The sequence below is a fragment of the Pavona decussata genome, unplaced genomic scaffold (assembly GCF_977016875.1).
Source record: "Pavona decussata unplaced genomic scaffold, jaPavDecu1.1 SCAFFOLD_201, whole genome shotgun sequence".
NCBI lineage: Eukaryota > Metazoa > Cnidaria > Anthozoa > Scleractinia > Agariciidae > Pavona > Pavona decussata.
The window spans coordinates 394412-417915 of NW_028145609.1; the positions used below are offsets into that span (position 1 = coordinate 394412).

At 36.8% G+C, this 23504-nt stretch overlaps 1 protein-coding gene across 2 annotated transcripts; it reads right to left on the reverse strand.

Annotated features, from left to right (window-relative positions):
- Window positions 1–835: 835 nt before the first annotated feature.
- LOC146461169 (uncharacterized) lies at window positions 836–19741 on the reverse strand. 2 transcript variants are annotated; one of them, XM_085087123.1, is made up of 7 exons: window positions 19676–19741; window positions 19452–19518; window positions 19279–19336; window positions 16814–17108; window positions 3112–3278; window positions 2459–2638; window positions 836–2219 (listed from the first exon to the last, which is right to left on the reverse strand). In XM_085087123.1, the coding sequence occupies exons 2-7, from the start codon at window positions 19482–19484 to the stop codon at window positions 2185–2187; spliced, it is 768 nt and encodes a 255-aa protein (XP_084943249.1). In that variant the 5' UTR covers window positions 19485–19518; window positions 19676–19741; the 3' UTR covers window positions 836–2184. The 2 variants fall into 2 exon arrangements, with proteins under 2 accessions (XP_084943249.1, XP_084943248.1); XM_085087122.1 differs by lacking the exons at window positions 16814–17108; window positions 19279–19336; window positions 19452–19518; window positions 19676–19741 and adding exons at window positions 5224–5518; window positions 7976–8033; window positions 8149–8212; window positions 8387–8465.
- Window positions 19742–23504: the final 3763 nt, after the last annotated feature.

Below are 23504 nucleotides of genomic sequence, written 5' to 3' on the forward strand. Positions count from 1 at the left end.
CGTGACATGTCACGTGATCATTTTTGTGAAAAAAAGCAAAGATTTGACAGGTAGGCGACGGTTTTAAGAGATAATATCAAACAAAAACGCGTTTCTAATACAGATTAAATATCTCAATCGCTTCACGTTTGGAATGATCGTCCATTGTTCTCCAGAAAAAAATTATCAGAGCAAAGGTCATTTTTTAGTCCACAATTCAACCTTTGATCGTTAATTTCTCCAATTTAAAAACTTAAGGACAGTCATTCCAAACGTAGAAAGTTAAATATTTAAAATTTGCTTCGGAAACACTAATTTAGTTATCTTTATAAAAAAAATTCGCCGCCATATCGCCGATTTACGAAATTCTCATTTTTTGGTCACGTGATGTGGCACGTGATCAAAATTATACGTTAAGGCAAAAGAAAACATCAAGTTTAATATTCAGAGAAAATTTCATCCTGTGCTAGGCAGAGAAACCGAAGATATAGGGGATCATTCATAATTTCTGAACACCCTTCAAACCCAGGCCTTAAACTGCTTGAGTTTATCCCGATGGACTTAACATCAATTTTAGTTTACGTTATTTGAATTGTAACTTTTAATGCATACGCTCGCCGAAAGTACTGTTCATTTGCGCGCTTGTGTTCGGTAGCGTATTTCAGCGGTTTTCTCCAAACTGAACAAGGGTTATATACCAGAAACTTCTGGGTTTTTTTTTTTTAATTTTTGACACTTTTTGATATTTATTTTTTTATCAATCCCAACTAAGCACTTTATCCCGGCGATTTAAATTTTTGATATCGAACAGGGAACAAAAAGCGTTGTCACCGCTGGAAAAAGGACCTTAAAATTATTGAAAAGGCCAAAGTTGAGAGTTTTTATATTTAAAATAGCCAAGATGATAGTTTTGCAAATTCGAGAATTTTGCAGTCGTTGAAACAAAGACGTGCAAAATACAAACGTCTCGATAGAATTTTCAGAATTTTTGCCCGTTTTTAAGATAAGGCCGTCAAACTTGGTCCCTTCACTAATTTTAATGTCCTCTTTTCAGTAGAGTCAATAGTTTTTCACTACCTTCAACATTTTAAATGTCCATGATTAAAAAAGGAGAAAGGAAGAAAGATTACGTTACGTTGTATATTTTCCTTCGTACACCCACAGGTACCCCATGAAAGGTGAAAAGAGCTTGGGATCAGGCCCCTCTGTATAACCTAAGAGCAAACATGTAACTAATTGGAGACAATGTCAATAAAGAAAGAAAATGAATTACAGAAACAGAATAATCGATAGAGCTTGTCCAGTCAGATTTTTTACTGAAATAACCAATAGATATGCTTTAGAAGTAAAACAACTTGCGATTTCATTGCGTGCGTTGAAACACGCCTCGTAATTTTTTGTGTTCAAAAGCGATCGCTCGGAGGCAGTCGATAAGACCAGGAATATGGAACATCCGAGAACATGAACTTGAATAGAGATAAATTAACGAAACAATATAAAAATACCTATGAAATAAGTGGAATGGAAATGAGGAAAAACGATTACAAAAATATAAAATGAGTCAGCGTAGCCAGAATAAAAGAAAAATGTCTGTGCAGAAAGATCTGTTTCCTGGAGGACATCCAGTCACATTGTGTGAAGGCTCAATTTTTCCCGCCAATTTTGTCACGTGCTTTTTCGACTGTCTGGTCTATCTTGTCTTTCTTCTCTGGATAATTGAAAGAAGATTACATGGTAGCTTTAGCTTCAGTTTTCTTTAATTCGAAATTGATATCGCTTTATTCCTCAATACCAGTATATCATAATACGTCCCTATCTCAATGTTAAGGACGGTGCCTACTAATACAGAAGTATGGCTACCTATGGCTAGGGTGGGTTATGCGCGTGCGCGTGGCTAAAACCCTTTCGGTTAAAAGAAGGTACAAAGTTCACTTGCGAACGACTGATCATGAACTGGCCAGCAACGCGTTTCACAGGTAACCCCGTCATGTAACCGTACTATACTGCCAGGAAATTTTTTCAGTTCTTCATTCAAACAACAAGCAAGCAAACAGGCAAACGATATTCAAGGTCCAAAGTTACATCCTTGTTGTTCCTCAACATCCAAGTCAAATACTGGGCAAACAGGTGATACGCAAAAATCATTCTTCTTCTTCTTCTTCTTCTTCTTCTTCTTCTTTTGTAACAAAAGTTAACGCTAAAAAGTCACGACGTTTCGAACTCTCCGTGGTCATTTTCAACTGCGAGTAAAAATGCAAAACTAAGCATAAATATATTACAAACAGTTAAAATCGATAAGAATGTGATGAATGGTAAAATATGAAAAAACATGTCAATGACTAGAAATAACCAAGGGTTAGGAAGTGCCGACTAGAACACTTTTGAGTAGAGGAATTTTTCGATAATATTGTTGTTGAGCATTAAAATTGATTGGCCATGGCGTTTGGTAGTTAACATTAAAAAAAAAATACTGATATACCTGAACAGGGTCTTATAGGCTGGCAGACCCTCATTTCAAGATCAGTGGTATTTCTTTGCCAATATACAGGCGGAGCGTTGGGGCAATATGAGCGGTTACGTGACTGAGTTCCCACTCCACAGCTCCTGCTGCATTGGGACCATGATCCCCATTCCCCAATTGGAGCTTCGCCAAACGCTCCTATGGAAAGAGAGAAAATAAAAAAAAGAAAAGTCTAAATCCAAAAAGCGAGAAAGCTTTAAATAAATATAAGAGTGACTATGCACGTTAGCAAAGGAGCAAAACAAACGAATGGAATGAAAACATTTGACTCCGTTATTTTCCAATTCAAGTAGACCGTATCGTTTTATTGTTTAAAAGATGATAGGAATCACTCAAATTTAATATACTCAACATTCAGAGATTTTATTCCTAACCTCGGGACGTATTATACATTCTAGTTTGAATGCAGGAAGACTTTGATATTTTCTTCACCAAACATTTTAAGTATAATTCACACTAAGATTCGGCTCGTTACTTCTGTTGCAACTGATCATGAAACTTTGCGGACTTGGCACCGTAAAATAGCTAGATCTTTAGGGAAACAAACAGTTTGCTTATGTGCGTGAACCTGCCGATAAAACAGATTTATTTATTAATGCTGTTTCTCCTACCAGCTGGTGCGTACTTAACCAGGAATTCATTGTTAACAGGTCGAATGTCGTTTCCCTCCGGGAGCTTAACGCCAACTGTAATGTGATATGCTCCTCCAACTTGAGCCAAAATCGCCTCCAGGAGGTATGAATGGCCTTTGGACAATCTCACTTCCTTGGAGCTCAAACTAGAAACAAGTGAAGTATCAAACTCAACGTCTGCCCTTAAACGTCTATGCCCAAACTTATACGCTCGTTGGAGTTACGCAAATCAGTGTATCACTTTACTTTTGGCGATGTGTTTTTCTTTCTGAAAATCAGCTGTAGAAAATGGAATCTGATGAGTTAGAATTATACTCCAATAGCTAAGGCTTTCTTGCTTGCCCAAACAGAGGGTTGAATGGCTTTCCTACCAATTGCTTTTCTCTGATAAAATTTTTTACTTTGCTCAAAGGTAATAGTTTCCCAGAAGGAAGGCAGAAAATAAAAAAAAGGAGACAGAAAAGACAAAACGAAGAAATCAGCAAAATTAACACAAACTCGTGGGAGAGTTTGGCAAAAAACGAAATCTCAAGATTTTTATTCTCTGTCAACGCCCAAGCTAGACCTTTCAAACCTGACCTCTTTTCCTGAGAGGGAAATTTAGTATGTGACCTGTCAGCAAAAGTTTAGGTACTGTTTGGTTTGACTGCCAATCATTTTCACAATTCCCAGGAGTGTACTTTTGATCATATTTTTTTTCGTTTTTAATTTTAGCACAATAATGGTTATTTCATCTTTTCTGGGATAATTCATTACCGAATCTACGCCTAAATTAGAGGTAAGCATTCTTTGCTTTCAATTTACATTTTTAGAGATTTTTTCTCCTAAATAAGCTAAAACTGTTAACAGATAATAAATAGTAGTTCAGTGATTAGATTTTTGACGACCACTAGCAAAGGAGGATGTTCCTCTCGTTAGAGACTGAACTGCTGTTTCCAATTTTCACTTCGGTGACCTCCCAGAAATTGAGCGTCGTTTCTTGCCTTTGCTTCAATCAATTTCCACACCCTGTCCTCCCCTTCCCTCCCTGTTTAGTTCCGCTGGTATCTAGGTTCGAGATCCGGCTGGGCTACCAACGAGCATCTTAAAATTACTGACAGATTCTTACTATCAGTGTTTATTCCATGTGATCTTTTTGCTTGAAAAATCTTCTCACGGTATAGCGAAGTTAGACCGTTGGTATTGTCTCCGGTACACCTTTGCTTGCTAAAGCTTTAAAAGCTTTAAGTTCCACACTGCCTATAAGGACTTGCCCTTTGAATTGGCCGTTATAGTCGTTTTGTTCAAAACTAGGTCAAAATTCGTTTCAATCGCGTTTCAAACGCGTTTAAAATGCGTTCAAAACCATTTAAAAACCTTTAACACGCTTTTCAAACGCGATCAAACCTTCCAAACGCCTTTACAACACATTCAAAACACATTTAAAACGACCTCAAAACTTGTTCAAAACGTATTTATAAAGTGTTTTAGAACGCGTCAATATGCATTCAAAATACCTTCAAAACCCGTCCAAAATGCGTTGAAAGCACGTTAGAAACGAGTTAAAAGCGCGCTTAAAACGCGTTGAAAAGGTGTTTTAATCCTGTTCAAAAGACGTTTATAACGCGTTCGCAACGAGCTCAAAACAAGGACGGTGCCAACTATTGTTACTGCGCATTCGTTCTGTGCATCTCAAGATACTCGGGTTTCCTATGGGTGGTCCCTGCTAATACAGGAATATTTTTGCACGGTTTAAAACTACGCAGAGAAAGCAGAACTTAGCAAGTGCTTTTGATATCTCGAAAGAAAATTGATGGGTAACCATGTATTTTTCAGAGATAATTAAGCTTCAATTTAGGAAAAAAATCCCATACATTGCTTTATATTTTGGCGCTTCTTAGAGATATTATTGCTTAATTAACTCTGAAAAATGCGTGGCTACACCCATTTTTCGTTTTGGATTCCAATAGGTCTTGCTAAGATCTGCTTCTCCCGCATAGTCATAAACTGCAGAAAAATACTTCGGTATTAGTAGGTACCGTCCTTAAAACGCGTTCAAAAGACGTTTAAATCGATGCTACGGCCTTTAATTCTTTGTGCAAATGTAGATACCTGTTCCATGCCATGTAGGCAGTATATGACTTTATATTTATTAAAGTCACCAAATTCTCCAGCTTCTCGTCTGCACTAAGATTTAGCTCACAAACGTCATCGCAAGCGAGGTAGAATATGTAGCTCCCAGTCTCTGGCGCAAGGAAGTACGTTCGAAGCCGCCTTCCAATGTTGGCGAGGTCCGATTTTGGAGGAACATCAAGTTTATCAATAAACGTTTTACTCGACGGAGTATCGAGATAAAACTTTGAGCTTCTAATATTATCCCAGCTCTCGATCTGGACACCAAATATATCTATAAACAAAATAATACACGTTTAAGTCAGTGACATAATGATGTCAGGAAATTTAATTGGGCGGTACTTGATAACTAAACAGTATCTCAACTTCTAGCGTTAACAAAACTCGTTCACTAATCGAAGTCATCATAATGATTGCGTAGATGTCAAAGAAATTAACTTACAATCAATGAACCAAGAGAGGATCAAGTCCTCTCTTGATGAACTATATCCATCATTTCTGTAATTCCACGAAAATTTGAAAGAACAACAAAATTGATCCCAAAATCCTCCAATACAATACCAGAAAACAAGAAAGCTGCTGTAAGGAAAGTTAAGTTTGCTCATTAAAGAGGAATATATGCCTATCAATATTTGGTTTTCATGGAAACATCAAATTCAATGACCGTTGATCTACTGCACTTAACTTTTACACATACATTTCTGAAAAAAAAAATAGCAAGTTTGATAGCTATACATCGACAAGTAAAGATAAACGATAAAAAGGAACAACGTTTCGGGGTCGTCATGACGCCATTATCAAGTTAGAAGTGATAGAAATAATTGGTGAACTATTTCTGACATTGACTTCAATTATTTCTATCACTTCTAACTTGATAATGGCGTCATGACGACCGCGAAACGTTGTTCCTTTTTATCGTTTAAGTTTGATAGCACTTCACATATTGAACAAGTCGTTGGAAACGTTTTAAATCTGTCCAGGCTGAATAGCCACTCAATTCCACGTCTAGATAGATATTAATTTGTCGAAGTGCTAGGCCATTCATATAGCCGATCAGTTGCATGAGATATGTCTCTAAAATGGCGGTTTTCTTCCCATTTGTCATACTGGCAATAAAATTCTACATTTTGGAAAGGGATAAACACAACCAGCACTGACAGCAGAAATTTAATATTTGTGTAGAAAACTCTGAAATTCGTAGTTATTTGTTTTTTTTTTTAATTGAAAACTTAACATATCTTAAGAAATAAAAACTCGGGATGCCTGCCAAAAGATTGTTTTCTTGAAATTTGTCTGATGTATATATTCGAGTTACAAAGCGTTGACTTGGGTTTTTGTTTTTTCCGACGATCTGTCTCTAAAACTGCATGTTGCTCTGTAAACATATGAGTATATATTTAACCGCAAGCTGTGTAAGATGACTTTCGACACGCACCTCTTTATACATAGTTCAGTAAGTGTCCACGTACATAATTACAGGCGAATGTACGGGAAATTAAAAACGGGAATATTCGGCATATCGATTTTAATTTTACGATGTTCAGGCAAATTCAGGCTAGTTCACTGTCTTACTTTTTGTAAAGAATATCTTTTTGACTCAGTATCATTTTTTCCATCTTCGATGCTGGTCAAAAATTAGCATTGTTAGCCGGTTCTAGCAATTACATCATTGCAGCAAGTAAGTCAGATAACTTAAGCAATAGCTAAATAAATTCTGACAAAAAATGACAGATACCATAACACTTGGCAATAGAGCGATACTGGCACATTCTAATAAAAATATTATAATTTCTTGACGAATGTTTTTCAAATTCTGTCGTGCGCAGAATCTTCTTCATTGTAGAAATTGCATTTTGTGGTGTTGTGGTTATGCTAATTTCATCAAACCACGAAACTGGTTTTCTCTTGAATATATAATGTGGACTTCTCAATTCTCTGCAGGGCGATTGAAAAAAGCACTTGTACTCTGCATGACTATTAACTAAACACGGATAATTTTCACACAAGCCCTTCCTTTCAAAATATGGCGGTTTTTATCAAGGAAAAGCCTTTCTATCATGTAACAAGGTTTAATTACCACAAATTATGCTTCAACGCCGCGTACAAGTTAGCGTTTATTTCATGAGTGCCAAAACAATGAGGATATCAGTAAACAGAGGGTAAACAAGCCAAGGATATGAAAATACAATAGAATTAGCAGGTGGTGTGATGTTCGGGGTTTGCATAATCTGTAGTTGAATTTGCTCTTTTTTCCCTACCTTTTCCATGTTTAAACGCTTCTCTTGGCTACGTTCACTCCGTTTAATTTACTCGCGGACAAAATAAAATATTTTGTTTTAAGAGTGATTAGAGCAGTAATAAACACGAGCGATAAAGACACTTCAACCAAATAATTGCTACTCTCCTGTTACAAGTACTGTTAAGTAGTCTAATTTTTAAGTACTCAATGCAAGTCGAATGTGCACGCATTTGCAACCGGATTACGAAAAAGGTACACTATTCACTCGTTCCAAATTCAAAAATTTTGATTTAGTCCTCGATTTCTGGCTTAAACCGTGTGTGTTCTTATATAAATTTTCTTTAAATCTCGGGAGCGAAAATGAAGTATTATTACCGAAGCAAACAAAAGAGCTGTTATTTGTCGATATAAAACAACGAAGTTAAAATGTCACAAAAGTGCGATAATGTTAAATACTGTTACTAATAGATTATTTGTTCATTACCACGATACCTTTAGGGAAGCTGCAATTTGTGGTAGCAGTTAGTGAACCCAGTCCAGAGAGAAATACCTGTTCAATAAAATTAAACAAAAGCATCGACAGCGATCGAGAACGTGTTTACAATGAAGACCTGTTCTAAAGATGTAGAAATTAATCATCGTGTTAAAAATAATCCACTACTTACCACGAATGCCCACAAGCAAGAAAGAACGTCCATTGGGACCAAAATATTACTTTCCGGCTTTCACCTGAAAGCGAACTAAAACAAAATAATTTTTACACTGAATGGGCCGTTTAACGAGTTTCTAGAATTTTTAAATTATATTTGAAAGCTCCTATCGACAACGTAAAGACTGAAATATTTTTATAAAAGCTACTCTATTTCCTTCAATAATAGCACAAGATCTGGAACAAAGACTGACCTCTTCAGCAAATAATTTCCAGCATTTCCAGTTCAGTGAAAACGGTTTTACGGTCTGCACGCTGCCCCGCACATTTTTGTTACAGCACTAGTATAAGCAAAAAACGACCACATAATCTTAGACATAATAGCTTTTCGCATCTGCATTTGAATTTACCAACATATTATAAATCATGCTGAATTGAGACACTTGATATTTTTGTCCCTCCGTTTCCTGATTGGCTGAAGAAGTATCATAACAAGCTTCGCCACCATCAAATAAGCAAGATTGCTGTGTCTCTAAAATTTTCACTGCACTTCGAGCAAGATAATCGCCGAAACAGTGGAAAGATCACCTTAAAGCTGTCTAGCCTTGCAATTTAAAGGACATTAAGCAAATTCACTGGAAGATTAACATATTGCTCGGTAAACTTCAAAAGTCGGACAATCATTTGTACAGTATAGTGTATCCAATTCCTTGAAACGAGTAACAAAACTTTGAAACTGGTTTAAGCGCTGCGCTCCATATCTAACGTGCTTTCATTTGCAGTGTTGTTAAGTTTAAGGTGCTCTTTCTAGTGATATTGGTATTTCTTTATTTAAACGAAAATGAAAAATTTCGTCTTAACTTGGAATTGCGTTCAGGACAAAGATAATAAAGTAATTTTCTAACAAAAAGGTTTTCAGAGTTCCCTGGAGCAAAAAAAAAAAAAACAGAAAAAAAATAGACGCCTCTTCAAATAAGGATTTACAATACAGAGGCATAAGGAAACTGTCCTTTTAAACTAAAAACAAAATAGTAAATTGATTACTGTCTAAAGTCCCATTTAAGTAGCTATCAATTGTTTCTCCTGTTAGATGGCGTGTTGTGTTGTGCACAACGCACGCTTGTCCAATGTGGAATTATAATTAGAAACTGCCACCAGCTGCAGGTGCAAAACTAATTTGGGCACACGAAACCTTCCAATTTGGCAACCAACGGGAGCTTTGTCGCCTATTGACAGTTTTCAAGGATTTAGGATCGTCTTTTGTTGTGTATTGTATTTTTGTTTTTTTTATTTACTCCACATGATCTTATTTCATAAGGTTACAGTGGGTAAGAAAGGAGTTCAGAAAGACTACTTTAAGTGTTTTTGAAAGTAGCTTCAAGATCTGATAAGTTCTTAAAGTGTACGTGTCCATAAACAGGCAAAAGCATTTTTTTTAAACCAGAAGCACTTCAAAGCGAGCCATTTTATTTCAGGGGCCATTGTTTCAGGTATCCTTCGAGACCCGGCGGCGCGCGTACTGTAGTAGCGTTCGAAGCTGCAACCCTTCAACCAATTTAGATAAAATCAAATGGAAAGTCTTTGCCTAGTTTGATGTCACAAGACACGAAATAACCAAGGTGTTACGCCAAACAATGACAGGGAATGTGAAATTTAGACTAAAAATCTTATGGGATTAATAAACCGTCGCACAAATGAAATATTTCGGCTGGACTTGTTTTGTATTCTTTTGCAAACGAAAGCTTTACAAAAGATTTATTAAGATGTTTTAACAACTTAAAAGAAAACAAAACCAGGATCTTTGGAAATAATATTTTCAGATGGCGATACCTTAAATAGCAGTACTAGTTATATTCGAATCTAATCGATACAGAATCAAAACACTAAATTTGTCGTTTTTATTCTTTCTTTATATTAATCATCTATTTTATTTTCCTTACTTTTTTTGCAAGAGCGACTTCTCCGGATTAACGTTAAATGGCTTTGAAAGCTTGAAGGAACAAATTGAAAGGCACTGGCAGATATAGGCCCTGCTTGGTTTAAGCTTTTATCAACACACATTCTTTGAAAGGACCAGAGCTATTTAACGAGAGTGCTGAAATATTATTCAAAATAGTGGTCTACGTACGTTGTCATAAGAAAGCAAGCCGATGGCTTCAGTCAAGCCGATACATTGAGGGGGAGGTCGCGGTTGGGGAGGGGAGGGATGGTGGGACTTGTCCGGTAAGTGTGTGTTTTACGTGGGCCTTGTTAAGAGGTTTAGGGCCAAAGATAATAAATTGTCCTTTAATTTGGCTGCCTTTGAAAGGGAAAACCGCATCAAATACAATATGTTAGGGGCGAGTGTTTATACTAGTGGAAGTGAAAGTAACAAATGTGTCATTCAGTAAATTGCGATAAACGCGAAACAGTAGCCTTTAGGGAAGGCTTGTGTGGATTTATAAAGACAGCATGGCGACTTCTCCTTATTGATTGTTGAGGTTTTCAAGACCAAAAACCGCATAAGTTGCAACACACGAACTTTTTTAAGGTAAGACCATACCACCTTTTGAGTCTTTCTTAAAATGAAGGACAATATTTGTTTGGTTTTTTGCAATGCATTTCAGACTAGAAGGTTTGATTACAGGGTTTTCTATAATTCTGAAGCTAACACTTTTAAAAACGGCTTGAGCTCTCGGGAGTCATATTCTAAGTGGCGGTAAAATAAATAGGCATTAGGGGAGATATCGTTTCGACAGCCTGAGTTGTAAGTAACACTCCTTTTTTTTTTTTTTGTAAGAACGCCTAATTTTGGGGCTGAGGCTGAACGTTCTTATTATTTTTGGGCCTGAAAAGTCCTTAAGATATTTTTAAGTTATCTTTTATAGTATTTCATAAATCTATGCGGACGTGACCAAGACACCTATTAGTTGTGTGTTAATTGCACAATGTAGACCGAATTTTTGATTCGGTCGTAATAAAAATGTTCTTAACTGATACTCAGCCTGGGTAATGTTCTCAGTATGTTCTTAAATTTTAGTTATTCTCAGCCTCAACGTTCTTTCAAAAAAGGTTCTTATAAAAAAAAGAGTGTAGGTGAATTATGCATCGTCAATAGATGGTATAAGCCTCTCGATCGATTGGCCAACGAAGTCTCATTCAGTTACAAAACACTGTATTGCCAGGAGTACACTCACCCGGCTAATCATACTTTTCTGACTTCTGAAGCAACGCACGCGGTATTAAATTGCTGGAATAATTAGAATAAGTGAGATATTCACGGTTCCGTCATAAGCTTGAGTGTTTGACTTTCAAACTGGAATTACCAGAGTGACATGATTAGTAGTGCCAGGAAAGTGTTTCTGAATTCATTCACTGTATTAATCTTTGGTTTGTTGTTCCCAAAATATCCGTATCCTTTTATAAAAGAAGTGATAGTTTTCTGCACAAGAATATTGAATCGGTGAGGGAATTTGATTGGAGTCAGTACATTTCGTAACAAAGTATCTCAGATTTAAAACTACCAATCAGTGAAAATAAATGCACACGCTTTGTTAGTTCGAAGTAGTGGTAGATGGCGTTAGGGCGCAATGACAATTCAATTCATTTTTCTACGATTATTATTATTATTTTTTTTTAACTTACCGTTCCCAGTTAAGTCAGTATTCCTCACTAGATATTGGCATCGCACCTGAACTTCCTTTGCGGGAAAGCGGTGTCCCAAAACCATATGCAATGAAATCGCTAGGGATCAGTGGAATTTATTTCAAAACATAGATTTTTGTGATAAAAATCAGCGATAAAAACGAAGGGCGATTCGACCTCCTTTTGTGGTCATTTTCGAGGTCATTGTGAAAGAAATATAATTAGCATAATGTAACACAACCTTTAATAAGGCATTGTTTCAAACGATTTAAACGAGCGATAACCGGCAAAAGTGAAAAAAAAAAGGAATATAAATGGCCTATTTTATTTTCCTTTCTGTTTTTTTTTTCTTTTTTTTTTCTGTCGTTATTATTAATCTTGATCACGTTCGAAAATTGTCAACCTCGACTTTTCCCCGAGTTTGAAGGTGTCTTCTTTTTAATATTTTTTTATTTGTACATACCGAACTTGGCTTTCTTACAATTTCACTTTGCACTTTCTTGCAATACAGTAAATATATTCCTTTAAAATGGCCCGCTTAAACAGTCTTGTCACTTTTTAAAAAGCTTTGACATTTTTTTTGTCACCTTTTATTGAAAATGAAGACAGAAGTCGAACGTCGAATGCTTTTATCATTAACTTTTATTATTAAAATGTATACATTCTCTCTTTGTGAAGGTGCATTTTATTCTCAGAAGAACTTTATCCCGATGGACTTAACATCAATTTTAGTTTACGTTATTTGAATTGTAACTTTTAATGCATGTGTTCGCCGGGAGTACTGTTCATTTGCGCGCTTGTGTTCGGTGGCGTATTTCAACGGTTTTCTCCAAACTGAACAAGGGTTATATACCAGAAACTTCTGGAGTTTTTTTTTTTTAACATTTGTGACACTTTTTGATATTTATTTTTTTATCAATCCCAACTAAGCCCTTTATCCCGGCAATTTAAATTTTTGATATAGAACAGGGAACAAAAAGCGTTGTCGCCGCTGGAAAAAGGACCTTAAAATTATTGAAAAGGCCAAAGTTGAGAGTTTTTATATTAAAAATAGCCAAGATAATAGTTTTTCAAATTCGAGAATTTTGCAGTCGTTGAAACAAAGACGTGCAAAATACAAACGTTTCGATAGAATTTTCAGAATTTTTGCCGGTTTTTAAGATAAGGCCGTCAAACTTGGTCCCTTCACTAATTTTAATGTCCTCTTTTTAGTAGAGTCAATAGTTTTTCACTGCCTTCAACATTTTAAATGTCCATGATTAAAAAAGAGAAAGGAAGAAAGATTACGTTACGTTGTATATTTTCCTTTGTACACCCACAGGTACCCCATAAAAGATGAAAAGAGCTTGGCCTTAGGCCCCTCTGTATAACCTAAGAACAAACATGTAACTAATTGGAGACAATTATCAAAAAAGAAAGAAAATGAATTACAAAAACAGAATAATCGATAGAGCCTCTCCAGTCAGATTTATTACTCAAATAACCACAAGATATGCTTTTAAAAGTTAAACAACTTGGGATTTCATTGCGTGCGTGGAAACACGCCATGTAATTTTTCGTGTTCAAAAGCGATCGTTCGGAGGCAGTCGATAAGACCAGGAATATGGAACATCTGAGAACATGAACTTGAAGAGAGATAAATTAACGAAACAATATAAAAATACTTATGAAATAAGTGGAATGGAAATGAGGAAAAACGATTACAAAAACATAAAATGAGTCAGCGTAACCAGAATAAAAGAAAAATGTCTATGCAGAAAGATCTGTTTCCTGGAGGACATCCAGTCACATTGTGTGAATGCTCAATTTTTCGCGCCAATTTTGTCACGTGCTCTTTCGACTGTCTGGTCTATCTTGTCTTTCTTCTCTGGATAATTGAAAGAGGATGACATGGTAGCTTTTGCTTCAGTTTTCTTTAATTCGAAATTGGTATCGCTTTATTCCTCAATACCAGTATATCATAATACGTCCCTATCTCAATGTTAAGGACGGTGCCTACTAATACAGAAGTATGGCTACCTATGGCTAGGGTGGGTTATGCGCGTGCGCGCGGCTAAAACCCTTTCGGTTAAAAGAAGGTACAAAGTTCACTTGCGAACGACTGATCATGAACTGGCCAGCAACGCGTTTCACAGGTAACCCCGTCATGTAACCGTACTATACTGCCAGGAAATTTTTTCAGTTCTTTATTCAAACAACAAGCAAGCAAACAGGCAAACGATATTCAAGGTCCAAAGTTACATCCTCGTTGTTCCTCAACATCCAAGTCAAATACTGGGCAAACAGGTGATACGCGAAAATCATTCTTCTTCTACTTCTTCTTCTTCTTCTTCTTCTTCTTCTTCTTCTTCTTCTTCTTCTTCTTCTTCTTCTTTTGTAACAAAAGTTAACGCTAAAAAGTCACGACGTTTCGAACTCTCCGTGGTCATTTTCAACTGCGAGTAAAAATGCAAAACTAAGCATAAATATATTACAAACAGTTAAAATCGATAAGAATGTGATGAATGGTAAAATATGAAAAAACATGTCAATGACTAGAAATAACCAAGGGTTAGGAAGTGCCGACTAGAACACTTTTGAGTAGAGGAATTTTTCGATAATATTGTTGTTGAGCATTAAAATTGATTGGCCATGGCGTTTGGTAGTTAACATTAAAAAAAAAATATACTGATATACCTGAACAGGGTCTTATAGGCTGGCAGACCCTCATTTCAAGATCAGTGGTATTTCTTTGCCAATATACAGGCGGAGCGTTGGGGCAATATGAGCGGTTACGTGACTGAGTTCCCACTCCACAGCTCCTGCTGCATTGGGACCATGATCCCCATTCCCCAATTGGAGCTTCGCCAAACGCTCCTATGGAAAGAGAGAAAATAAAAAAACGAAAAGTCTAAATCCAAAAAGCGAGAACGCTTTAAATAAATATAAGAGTGACTATGCACGTTAGCAAAGGAGCAAAACAAACGAATGGAATGAAAACATTTGACTCCGTTATTTTCCAATTCAAGTAGACTGTATCGTTTTATTGTTTAAAAGATGATAGGAATCACTCAAATTTAATATACTCAACATTCAGAGATTTTATTCCTAACCTCGGGACATATTATACATTCTAGTTTGAATGCAGGAAGACTTTGATATTTTCTTCACCAAACATTTTAAGTATAATTCACACTAAGATTCGGCTCGTTACTTCTGTTGCAACTGATCATGAAACTTTGCGGACTTGGCACCGTAAAATAGCTAGATTTTTAGGGAAACAAACAGTTTGCTTATGTGCGTGAACCTGCCGATAAAACAGATTTATTTATTAATGCTGTTTCTCCTACCAGCTGGTGCGTACTTAACCAGGAATTCATTTTTAACAGGTCGAATGTCGTTTCCATTCGGGAGCTTAACGCCAACTGTAATGTGATATGCTCCTCCAACCTGAGCCAAAATCGCCTCCAGGAGGTATGAATGGCCTTTGGACAACCTCACTTCCTTGGAGTTCAAACTAGAAACAAGTGATATATCAAACTCAACGTTTGCCCTTAAACTTTTATGCCCAAACTTATACGGTCGTTGGAGTTACGCAAATCAGTGTATCACTTTACTTTTGGCGATGTGTTTTTCTTTCTTAAAATCAGCTGTAGAAATGGAATCTAGTGAGTTAGAATTATACTCCAATAGCCCAGGCTTTCTTACTTGCCCAAACACAGGGGGAAATAGCTTTCCTACTAATTGCTTCTCTTTGATAAAAATCTTTAACTTGCTCAAAGGTAATAGTTTCCCAGAAGAAAGGCAGAAAAAAAAAGGACTACAGAGAAGACAAAACGAACAAAGCAGCAAAATCGAACACAAGTTCGTAGGAAAGTTTGGAAAGACCTGTTAGCAAAAGTTAAGGTAGTGTTTGATTTGACTGCAAATAAACTTCACAATCCCTAGAAGTGTACTTTTGATCATAATTTTTTTGATTTTAATTTTAGCACAATAATGGTTAATTACGTTATTTCATCTATTCCTGAATAATTCATTACCACATATAGACACTTCTTACATCAAGGGCTTCCTTCTCCTTCAACAAAACCCGGAATCTACGCCTAAATCAGGATAAGCATTCCTTGCTTTTACTTTATATATTTAGATATTTTTTCTCCTAAATAATCTCAAATTAAAACTATTAGCAAGATGATAAATAAAGTTCAGTGATTAAATTTTTGACGACCACTAGCAAAGGAGGATGTTCCTCTCATTTGAGACTGAACTGCTGTTTCCAATATGCACTTCAGTGACCTTACAGAAATAAAACGTCGTTTATTGGTATTTGCTTCAATCAATTGCTGCCCCCTCCCTTCCCTCCCCTCCCTGTTTAGCTACGCTGGTAGGGTTCCGAGACTGCAGGTTCTAGGTTCTAGGTTCTAGGTTCGAAATCCTGCTGGGCTACCAACGAGCATCTTAAAATTACCAAAAGATTGTTACTAGCAGTGCTCATTCCACGTGATCTTCAGCTTAAAAAATCTCCTCACGGTATAGTGGGGTTAGACTGTTGGTATTGTCTCCTGTACACCTTTGCTTGCTTAAGCTTTAAAAGTTGTTTAAAGGTTAAAAAGTCCGCCCTGCTTATAAGAACTTGCTCTTTGAATAGGCCGTTATAGTTGTTTTGTTCAAAACTAGGTCGAAATGCGTTTCAATCGCGTTCAAAACGCGTTTAAAATGCATTCAAAACCATTTAAAACCCTTTAAGACGTGTTTCAAACGTGTTTAAAGAGCGTTCAAAACTTTCCAAACACCTTTAAAACGCATTCAAAACGCGTTTAAAACGAACTCAAAACTTGTTCAAAACGTGTTTAGAAAGCTTTTTAAAACTCGTCAATATGCATTCAAAATGTATTCAAAACCCGTCCAAAACTCGTTCAAAGCGCGTTAGAAACGCGTTTAAAGCGCGCTCAAAACGCGTTCAAAACGTCTTTTAATCGTGTTCAAAAGACGTTTAAAACGCGTTCACAACGAGTTTAAATAGCGTTCAAAAGGCGTTTAAATCGATGGCCTTTAATTCTTTGTGCAAATGTAGATACCTGTTCCATTCCATGTAGTCAGTATATGACTCTATATTTATTAGAGTCACCAAATTCTCCAGCTTCTCGTCTGCACTAAGTTTTAGCTCACAAAAGTCGTCGCAAGCGAGGTAGAATATGTAGCTCCCAGTATCCGGCGCAAGGAAGTACGTTCGAAGCCGCCTACCAATGTTGGCGAGGTTCCAGTTTAGAGGAACATTAAGTGACTCAATAACCGTTGTACTTGACGGAGCATCGAGATAAAAATTTGAGCTTCTAACATTTTCCCAGCTCTCTATCTGGACACCAAATATATCTATAAACAAAGTAATACATGTTTTAGTCAGTGATGTAATGATGTCAGGAAATTTTATTGGGCAGTACTTGATAACTACACAGTATCTGAACTTCTAGCGTTAATAAAACTCGTTCACTAATCGAAGTCATTATAATGATTGCGTAGATGTCATAGAAATTAACTAACAATCAATAAACCATATCCAAACTCTTCTATAACTTCTAGCTAAGAGAATTACCACTATGCATGAGAATGAAACTTGAATAGTACATCCAAGGTTATTTCCTTCATTTTATGTTCTGTGACAGGGAGTGATGATATCGCGTGACGTTGAAATTTCGTCGTATTTCCAAACGGCCGCAATCTTCCGCGATTTCTGTATTTCCAAGAAAATTTGAAAAAGCAACGAAATTGGTCCCAAAATCCTCCAATACAATACCAGTAAACAAGAAAGCTGCTGTAAGGAAAGTTACGTTTTGCTCATTAAAGAGGAATATATGCCTATCAATATTTGGTTGTCATGGTAACATCAAATTCAATAAACGTTGATCTACTGCACTTAATTTTCAACATAAATTTCTTAAAAATATATATAGCAAAGTTTAATAGCGCTTCAGATATTGAACAATGCATTAAAAACATTTTAAGTCTGTGCAGTCTGAATAGCCACTCAATTCCACGTGTAGATAGATATTAATTTGTCGAAGTGCAAGGCCTCTCATATAGCCGATCAATTCCATGAGATATGTCTCAAAAAGGGCCTTTCTCTACCCATTTGTCATACTGGCAATAAAATTCTACATTTTGTAAAGGAATAAACACAGCCAGTGCTAACAGCAGAAATACAATATTTGTGTACAAAACTCTGAAATTCGACAAGCTGTGTAAGATGACTTTCGACACGCACCTCTTTATAGATGGTTCAGTAAATGTCCGCGTACATAATTACTGGCGAATGTACGGGAAATTAAAAACGAGAATACTCGGCATATCGATTTTTAATTTTACGATGCTCAGGCAAATTGAGGCTAGTTCACCGTCTTATTTCTTGTGAAGAAAATCTTTTTGGGTCAGTATCATCTTTTCCACCTTAGATGCTTGTTAAAAATTAGCATTGTTAGCCGGTTCTAGCAATAACATCATTGCAGGAAGTAAACAGCATAACTTAAGCAATAGCTAGATAACTTCTGACAAAAAATGACAGATATCATAATACTTGGCAATAGAGCGATACTGGTACATTCCAATAAAAAGATTATAATTTCCTGACAAATGTTTTTCAAATTCTGTCGTGCGCAGAATCTTCTTCAGTGTAGAAATTGCATTTTGTGGTGTTGTTATTATGCTAATTTCATCAAACCACGAAACTGGTTTTCTCATGAATATATAATGTGGACTTCTCAATTCTCTGCAGGGCGATTAAAAAAGGCACTAGTACTCTGCATGACTATTAACTAAACACGGATAATTTTCACACAAGCCCTTCCTTCCAAAATATGGCGGTTTTTATCAAGGAAAAGCCTTTCTATCATGTAACAAGGTTTAATTACCACAAATTATGCTTCAACGCCGCGTACAAGTTAGCGTTTATTTCATGAGTGCCAAAACAATGAGGATATCAGTAAACAGAGGGTAAACAAGCCAAGGATATGAAAATACAATAGAATTTGCAGGTGGTGTGATGTTCGGGGCTTGCATAATCTGTAGTTGAATTTGCTCTTTTTTCCCTACCTTTTCCATGTTTAAACGCTTCTCTCGGCTACGTTCACTCCGTTTTATTTACTCGCGGACAAAATAAAATATTTTGTTTTAAGAGTGATTAGAGCAGTAATAAACACGAGCGATAAAGACACTTTAACAAATAATAGCTACTCTCCTGTTACAAGTACTGTTAAGTAGTCTAATTTTTAAGTACTCAATGCAAGTCGAATGCATTGGCAACCGGATTACGAAAAAGGTACACTATTCACTCGCTCCAAATTCAAAACTTTTGATTTTGTCCTTCATTTCCGGTGTGTGTTCTTATATAAATTTTCTTTAAATCGCGGGAGCGAAAATGAAGTATTATTACCGAAGCAAACAAAAGAGCTGTTATTTGTCGATATAAAACAACGAAGTTAAAATGTCAAAAAAGTGCGATAATGTTAAATACTGTTACTAATAGATTATTTGTTCATTACCACGATACCTTTAGGGAAACTGCAATTTGCGGTAGCAGTTAGTGAACCCAGTCCAGAGAGAAATACCTGTTCAATAAAATAAAACAAAAGCATCGACAGCGATCGAGAACGTGTTTACAATGAAGACCTGCACTAAAGATGTAGAAATTAATCATCGTGTTAAAAATAATCCACTACTTACCACGAATGCCCACAAGCAAGAAAGAACGTCCATTGGGACCAAATATTTATTACTTTCCGGCTTTCACCTGAAAGCGAACAAAAACAAAATAATTTTTACACTGAATGGGCCGTTTAACGAGTTTCTAGAATTTTTAAATTATATTTGAAAGCTCCTATCGACAATGTAGAGACTGAAATATTTTTGTAAAAGCTACCCTTCTTCCTAAAATAATAACACAATACCTGGAACAAAGACTGATCTCCTCAGCAAATAATTTCCAGCCCTTCCAATCCAGCGAAAACGTTTTTACGGTCTGGACGTAGCCCCGCAAATTTTGTTACAACACTGGTACAGTGTAAGCAACAAACGGCTACATAATCTTAGACATAATAGCTTTTCGCATCTGCATTTGAATTTACCAACATATTATTAATCATGCTGAATGGAGAAACTTGATATTTTTGTCCCTCCTTTTTCTGATTGGCTGCAGATGTATCATAACAAGCTTCGCCACTTTCAAATAAACAACATTGCAGTGTCTCTAAATTTTTCACTGCGCTTCGAACGAGATAACCGCCGAAACAGTGGAAAGATCACCTTGAAATTGTCTAGCCTTGCAATTTAAAGGGCATTAAGCAAATTTACTGGAAGATTAGCATATTGCTCGGTAAACTTCGAAAGTCGTACAATCATTTGTACAGTATAGTGTATCCAATTCGTTGAAACGAGTAACAAAACTTTGAAACTGGTTTCAGAGCTGCGCTCCATGTCTAACGTGCTTTCATTTGCAGTGTTGTTAAGTTTAAGGTGCTCTTTCCAGTGATATTGGTATTTCTTTATTTAAACCAAAATAAAAACTTTCAAGTTAACTTGCAATTGCGTTCAGGACAAAGATAATAGAGTAATTTTCTAACAGAAAGGTTTTCAGAGTTCCCTGGAGCAAACAAAAAAACAAACTAAAAACAAAATAGTAAATTGATTGCTGTCTAAAGTCCCATTTAAGTAGCTATAAAATTGTTTCTCCTGTTAGATGGCGTGTTGTGTTGTGCACAACGCACGCTTGTCCAATGTGGAATTATAATTAGAAACGGCCACCAGCTGCAGGTGCAAAACTAATTTGGGCACACGAAACCTTCCAATTTGGCAACCAACGGGAGCTTTGTAGTCTATTGACAGTTTTCAAGGATTTGGATCGTCTTTTGTTGTGATGTTCAGAAACACTACTTTAGTAAACATGCCATGCTGATGAGCCCCAATAAGGGCGAGACAGCTGTCCATGGCTGCCACTGCCCGGGTGATATGGTTGTGCGCATGCGTACGGTATTGGCCATACCACGGGGATGGTACGTGTGTCTCAGTGCTGATAAGTGTTGGTTACTACTTTAGTGCTTGTAAAGTAGCTTCAAGATCTGATAAGTTCTCAAAGTGTACGTATTTAGATACCGGCAAATGGAAATATTTTTAAAAACCAGAAGCACTTCGAAGTGAACAATTTTAGTTAAGGGGCCATTGTTTTCAGGTATCCTACTGTAGGAGCGTTCCAAGCCGGAAACCCTTCAACCAATTTACATGAAATTAAGTGTAAAGTCTTTGTCTAGTTTGATGTCACGTGACACGAAATAACCAAGGTGTTACGCCAAACAATGACAGGAGCTGTGAAACGTAGACTAAAAATCTTATGGGATTAATAAACCGTCGCACAAATGAAATATTTTTCTGGTTTTTTTTTTGTTTTCTTTTGCAAACGAAAGCTTTAAAAAAGATTTATTAAGATGTTTTAACACCTAAAAGAAAACGAATCCAGGATCTATGGAAATGATATTTTCAGATGGCGATACCTTAAATAGCAGTTATATTCGAATCTAATCGATACAGAAGCAAGACACTAAATTTGTCGTTTTTATTCTTTCTTCTTATTAATCATCTATTTTATTTTCCTTACTTTTTTTGCAAGAGCGATTAACGGGGTTTGAAAGCTTGAAGGAACAAATTGAAACGCACTAGCAGATATAGGCCCTGCTTAGATTAAGCTTTGTACATATCAACCAATAGACTAGGCGCGAAAATATCACCATATGACAAATATGCCTGTTTTGCGCGCGGTGTCACTGTCAACACACATTCTTTGAAAAGACCAGAGCTATTTAACGAGAGTGCTGGAATATTATTCAAAATGGTGGTCTACGTACGTTGTCACAAGAAAGCAAGCCGACGGCTTCAGTCACGCCGATACATTGAGGGGGAGGTTGAGGTTGGGGAGGGGAGGGATGGGTCCGGTAAGTTTGTGTTTTACGTGGGCTTTTTTAAAAGAGGGTCTGGATGGGGTTAACTGACAACTAACAAATAGCCAAAATTTTAACTGACAACTGACAAATAGCATGAAATTTAACTGACAACTGACATTTATACTCGCTGGTACTGACAACTGACGGAAGACCTGTTGCTACGTTTTTCGGCTAATAATTGATATATTTTATACCAAATCACCAAACAAACGTGTACAATAAACAGCAGCAGAGTAGGGCGTCATATTTTATACTAACAATTCATATTAGTTAATAGTTTATTTCTAACATGAACCAAATTTACGTGGAACGCGCTCTAGCAATATACCGAGTCTATACCATGTCCGCTCGTTCCGGCGTAATAAAGGCGATTGCTAGCTTTTGCCACGTTGATTCGGATACGGCATTCGAATGACACCGAAGCCGTATTCCAATCAATTGCGATGCGCTAGAGACAGTTCAGTCTCTAAAGAAGCATCTCTTGTCATTTCTTGGGCTGAGAGAACTCGGCCTTGGAGAGTTTGATTTAAAACTTTACCGCATGGCACCGAAGCAGGGAGGAAGAAGCGAAAATTTTGCGATAATCACAGATGGTCAGTGAAAAATGGAGCTGCCAAGCTTGCTGGAGGAAACAGGGAGCGAACTAACGCTTCTGGAACCAGGAATGCGTCGGCTGCATGACAGTTTAGCTGCGACTAACAAGGAATACCCTGAAGAGGTTGAGTTGTGCACGTTACTCACAACAGTTGTGGAGAACATTCACGCCGTCTCCCATTTTAAACATGAGACGTTCACCGCCTTACAGTATTCCCAAGACTTTGGAACCATCACAAAGGAGACTTTAAGAAAGACCACCATGGCTTTTGAAAGTATAAAATTCATGCAACCGCTTCCGTCAGCAGAGATTAGCGCTGAAACGGAGACTGCCATGAAATTATTGGTAGAGAAGTATCGTCCAGTAAGATAAAAAACAGTCAGGGGTGAGACTACAAAGGAAAAAGCAGGGGCTCTACCACCAGCGGTGTATACGAAGCCACCAGATTGCAGTAAAGTAAACTTTATGCCAGACGAAGAGAGCAATTCCATCACGGAAGATCCAGAACGACTCAACAGGGATGTTGAAGATGAATCAGTCCTGAGGTGCCATCTAATGATGTTACAGAAGTCACATTTGTAAATGACTGTCTCATTGATGTGGTTGTTGGTGCTGTGCGACCTCCACAAGAGGACGAGTACGATACAGCTTCAGACAACGATATCTCTGACACTGAGGAGGAAATTTCACCTAGAGCAGTTTTAAGGTCTGGCCGACCAATACGCGCCCACTTTCGCTTGGATTCGTAAGATATGTTCTTAGTAGATTGGCCATGGGGTGATTTGTATAAAGGCCAAAGAAACGATCGTTGTTGCAAAAATGTAAACATAAAATTAAACTAACCAAAAACAAGTTTTTACTATACTTTTTTTGGTTATCAGGGTACGCTCCTATCTGTCTTACATGACGTTTAAGTTTTATTTGGGTCCTCAAGAAATTATTAAAATCTGCAGTTAATTATTAACAGCCATTTAACTGATAACTGACAAATGGCCCAAAATTTAACTGACAACTGACATTTGTACCCCTCATCCAGACCCTCTTAAAAGGTTTCGGGTCAAAGATAATTAATTTTTATTTAATTTGACTGCCTTTCAGAGAGAAAACCGCATCAAATACAATTTGGAAAGAGCGAGCGTTTATACTAGTGGAAGTTAAAGTAACAGATGTGTCATTCAGTTAATTGCGATA

Bases quoted from the DNA above. Each gene is read 5' to 3' on its own strand.
- LOC146461169 (XM_085087123.1), bottom strand. From the start codon at position 19,484: ATGGACGTTCTTTCTTGCTTGTGGGCATTCGTG. The intron at 2,639-3,111 runs GTAGGAGAAACA...CTCTTTCCATAG, and splicing joins GGTTAAGTACGCACCAGCTG to GAGCGTTTGGCGAAGCTCCA. The intron at 2,220-2,458 runs GTATATCAGTAT...TTTTACTCGCAG, and splicing joins GCCTATAAGACCCTGTTCAG to TTGAAAATGACCACGGAGAG.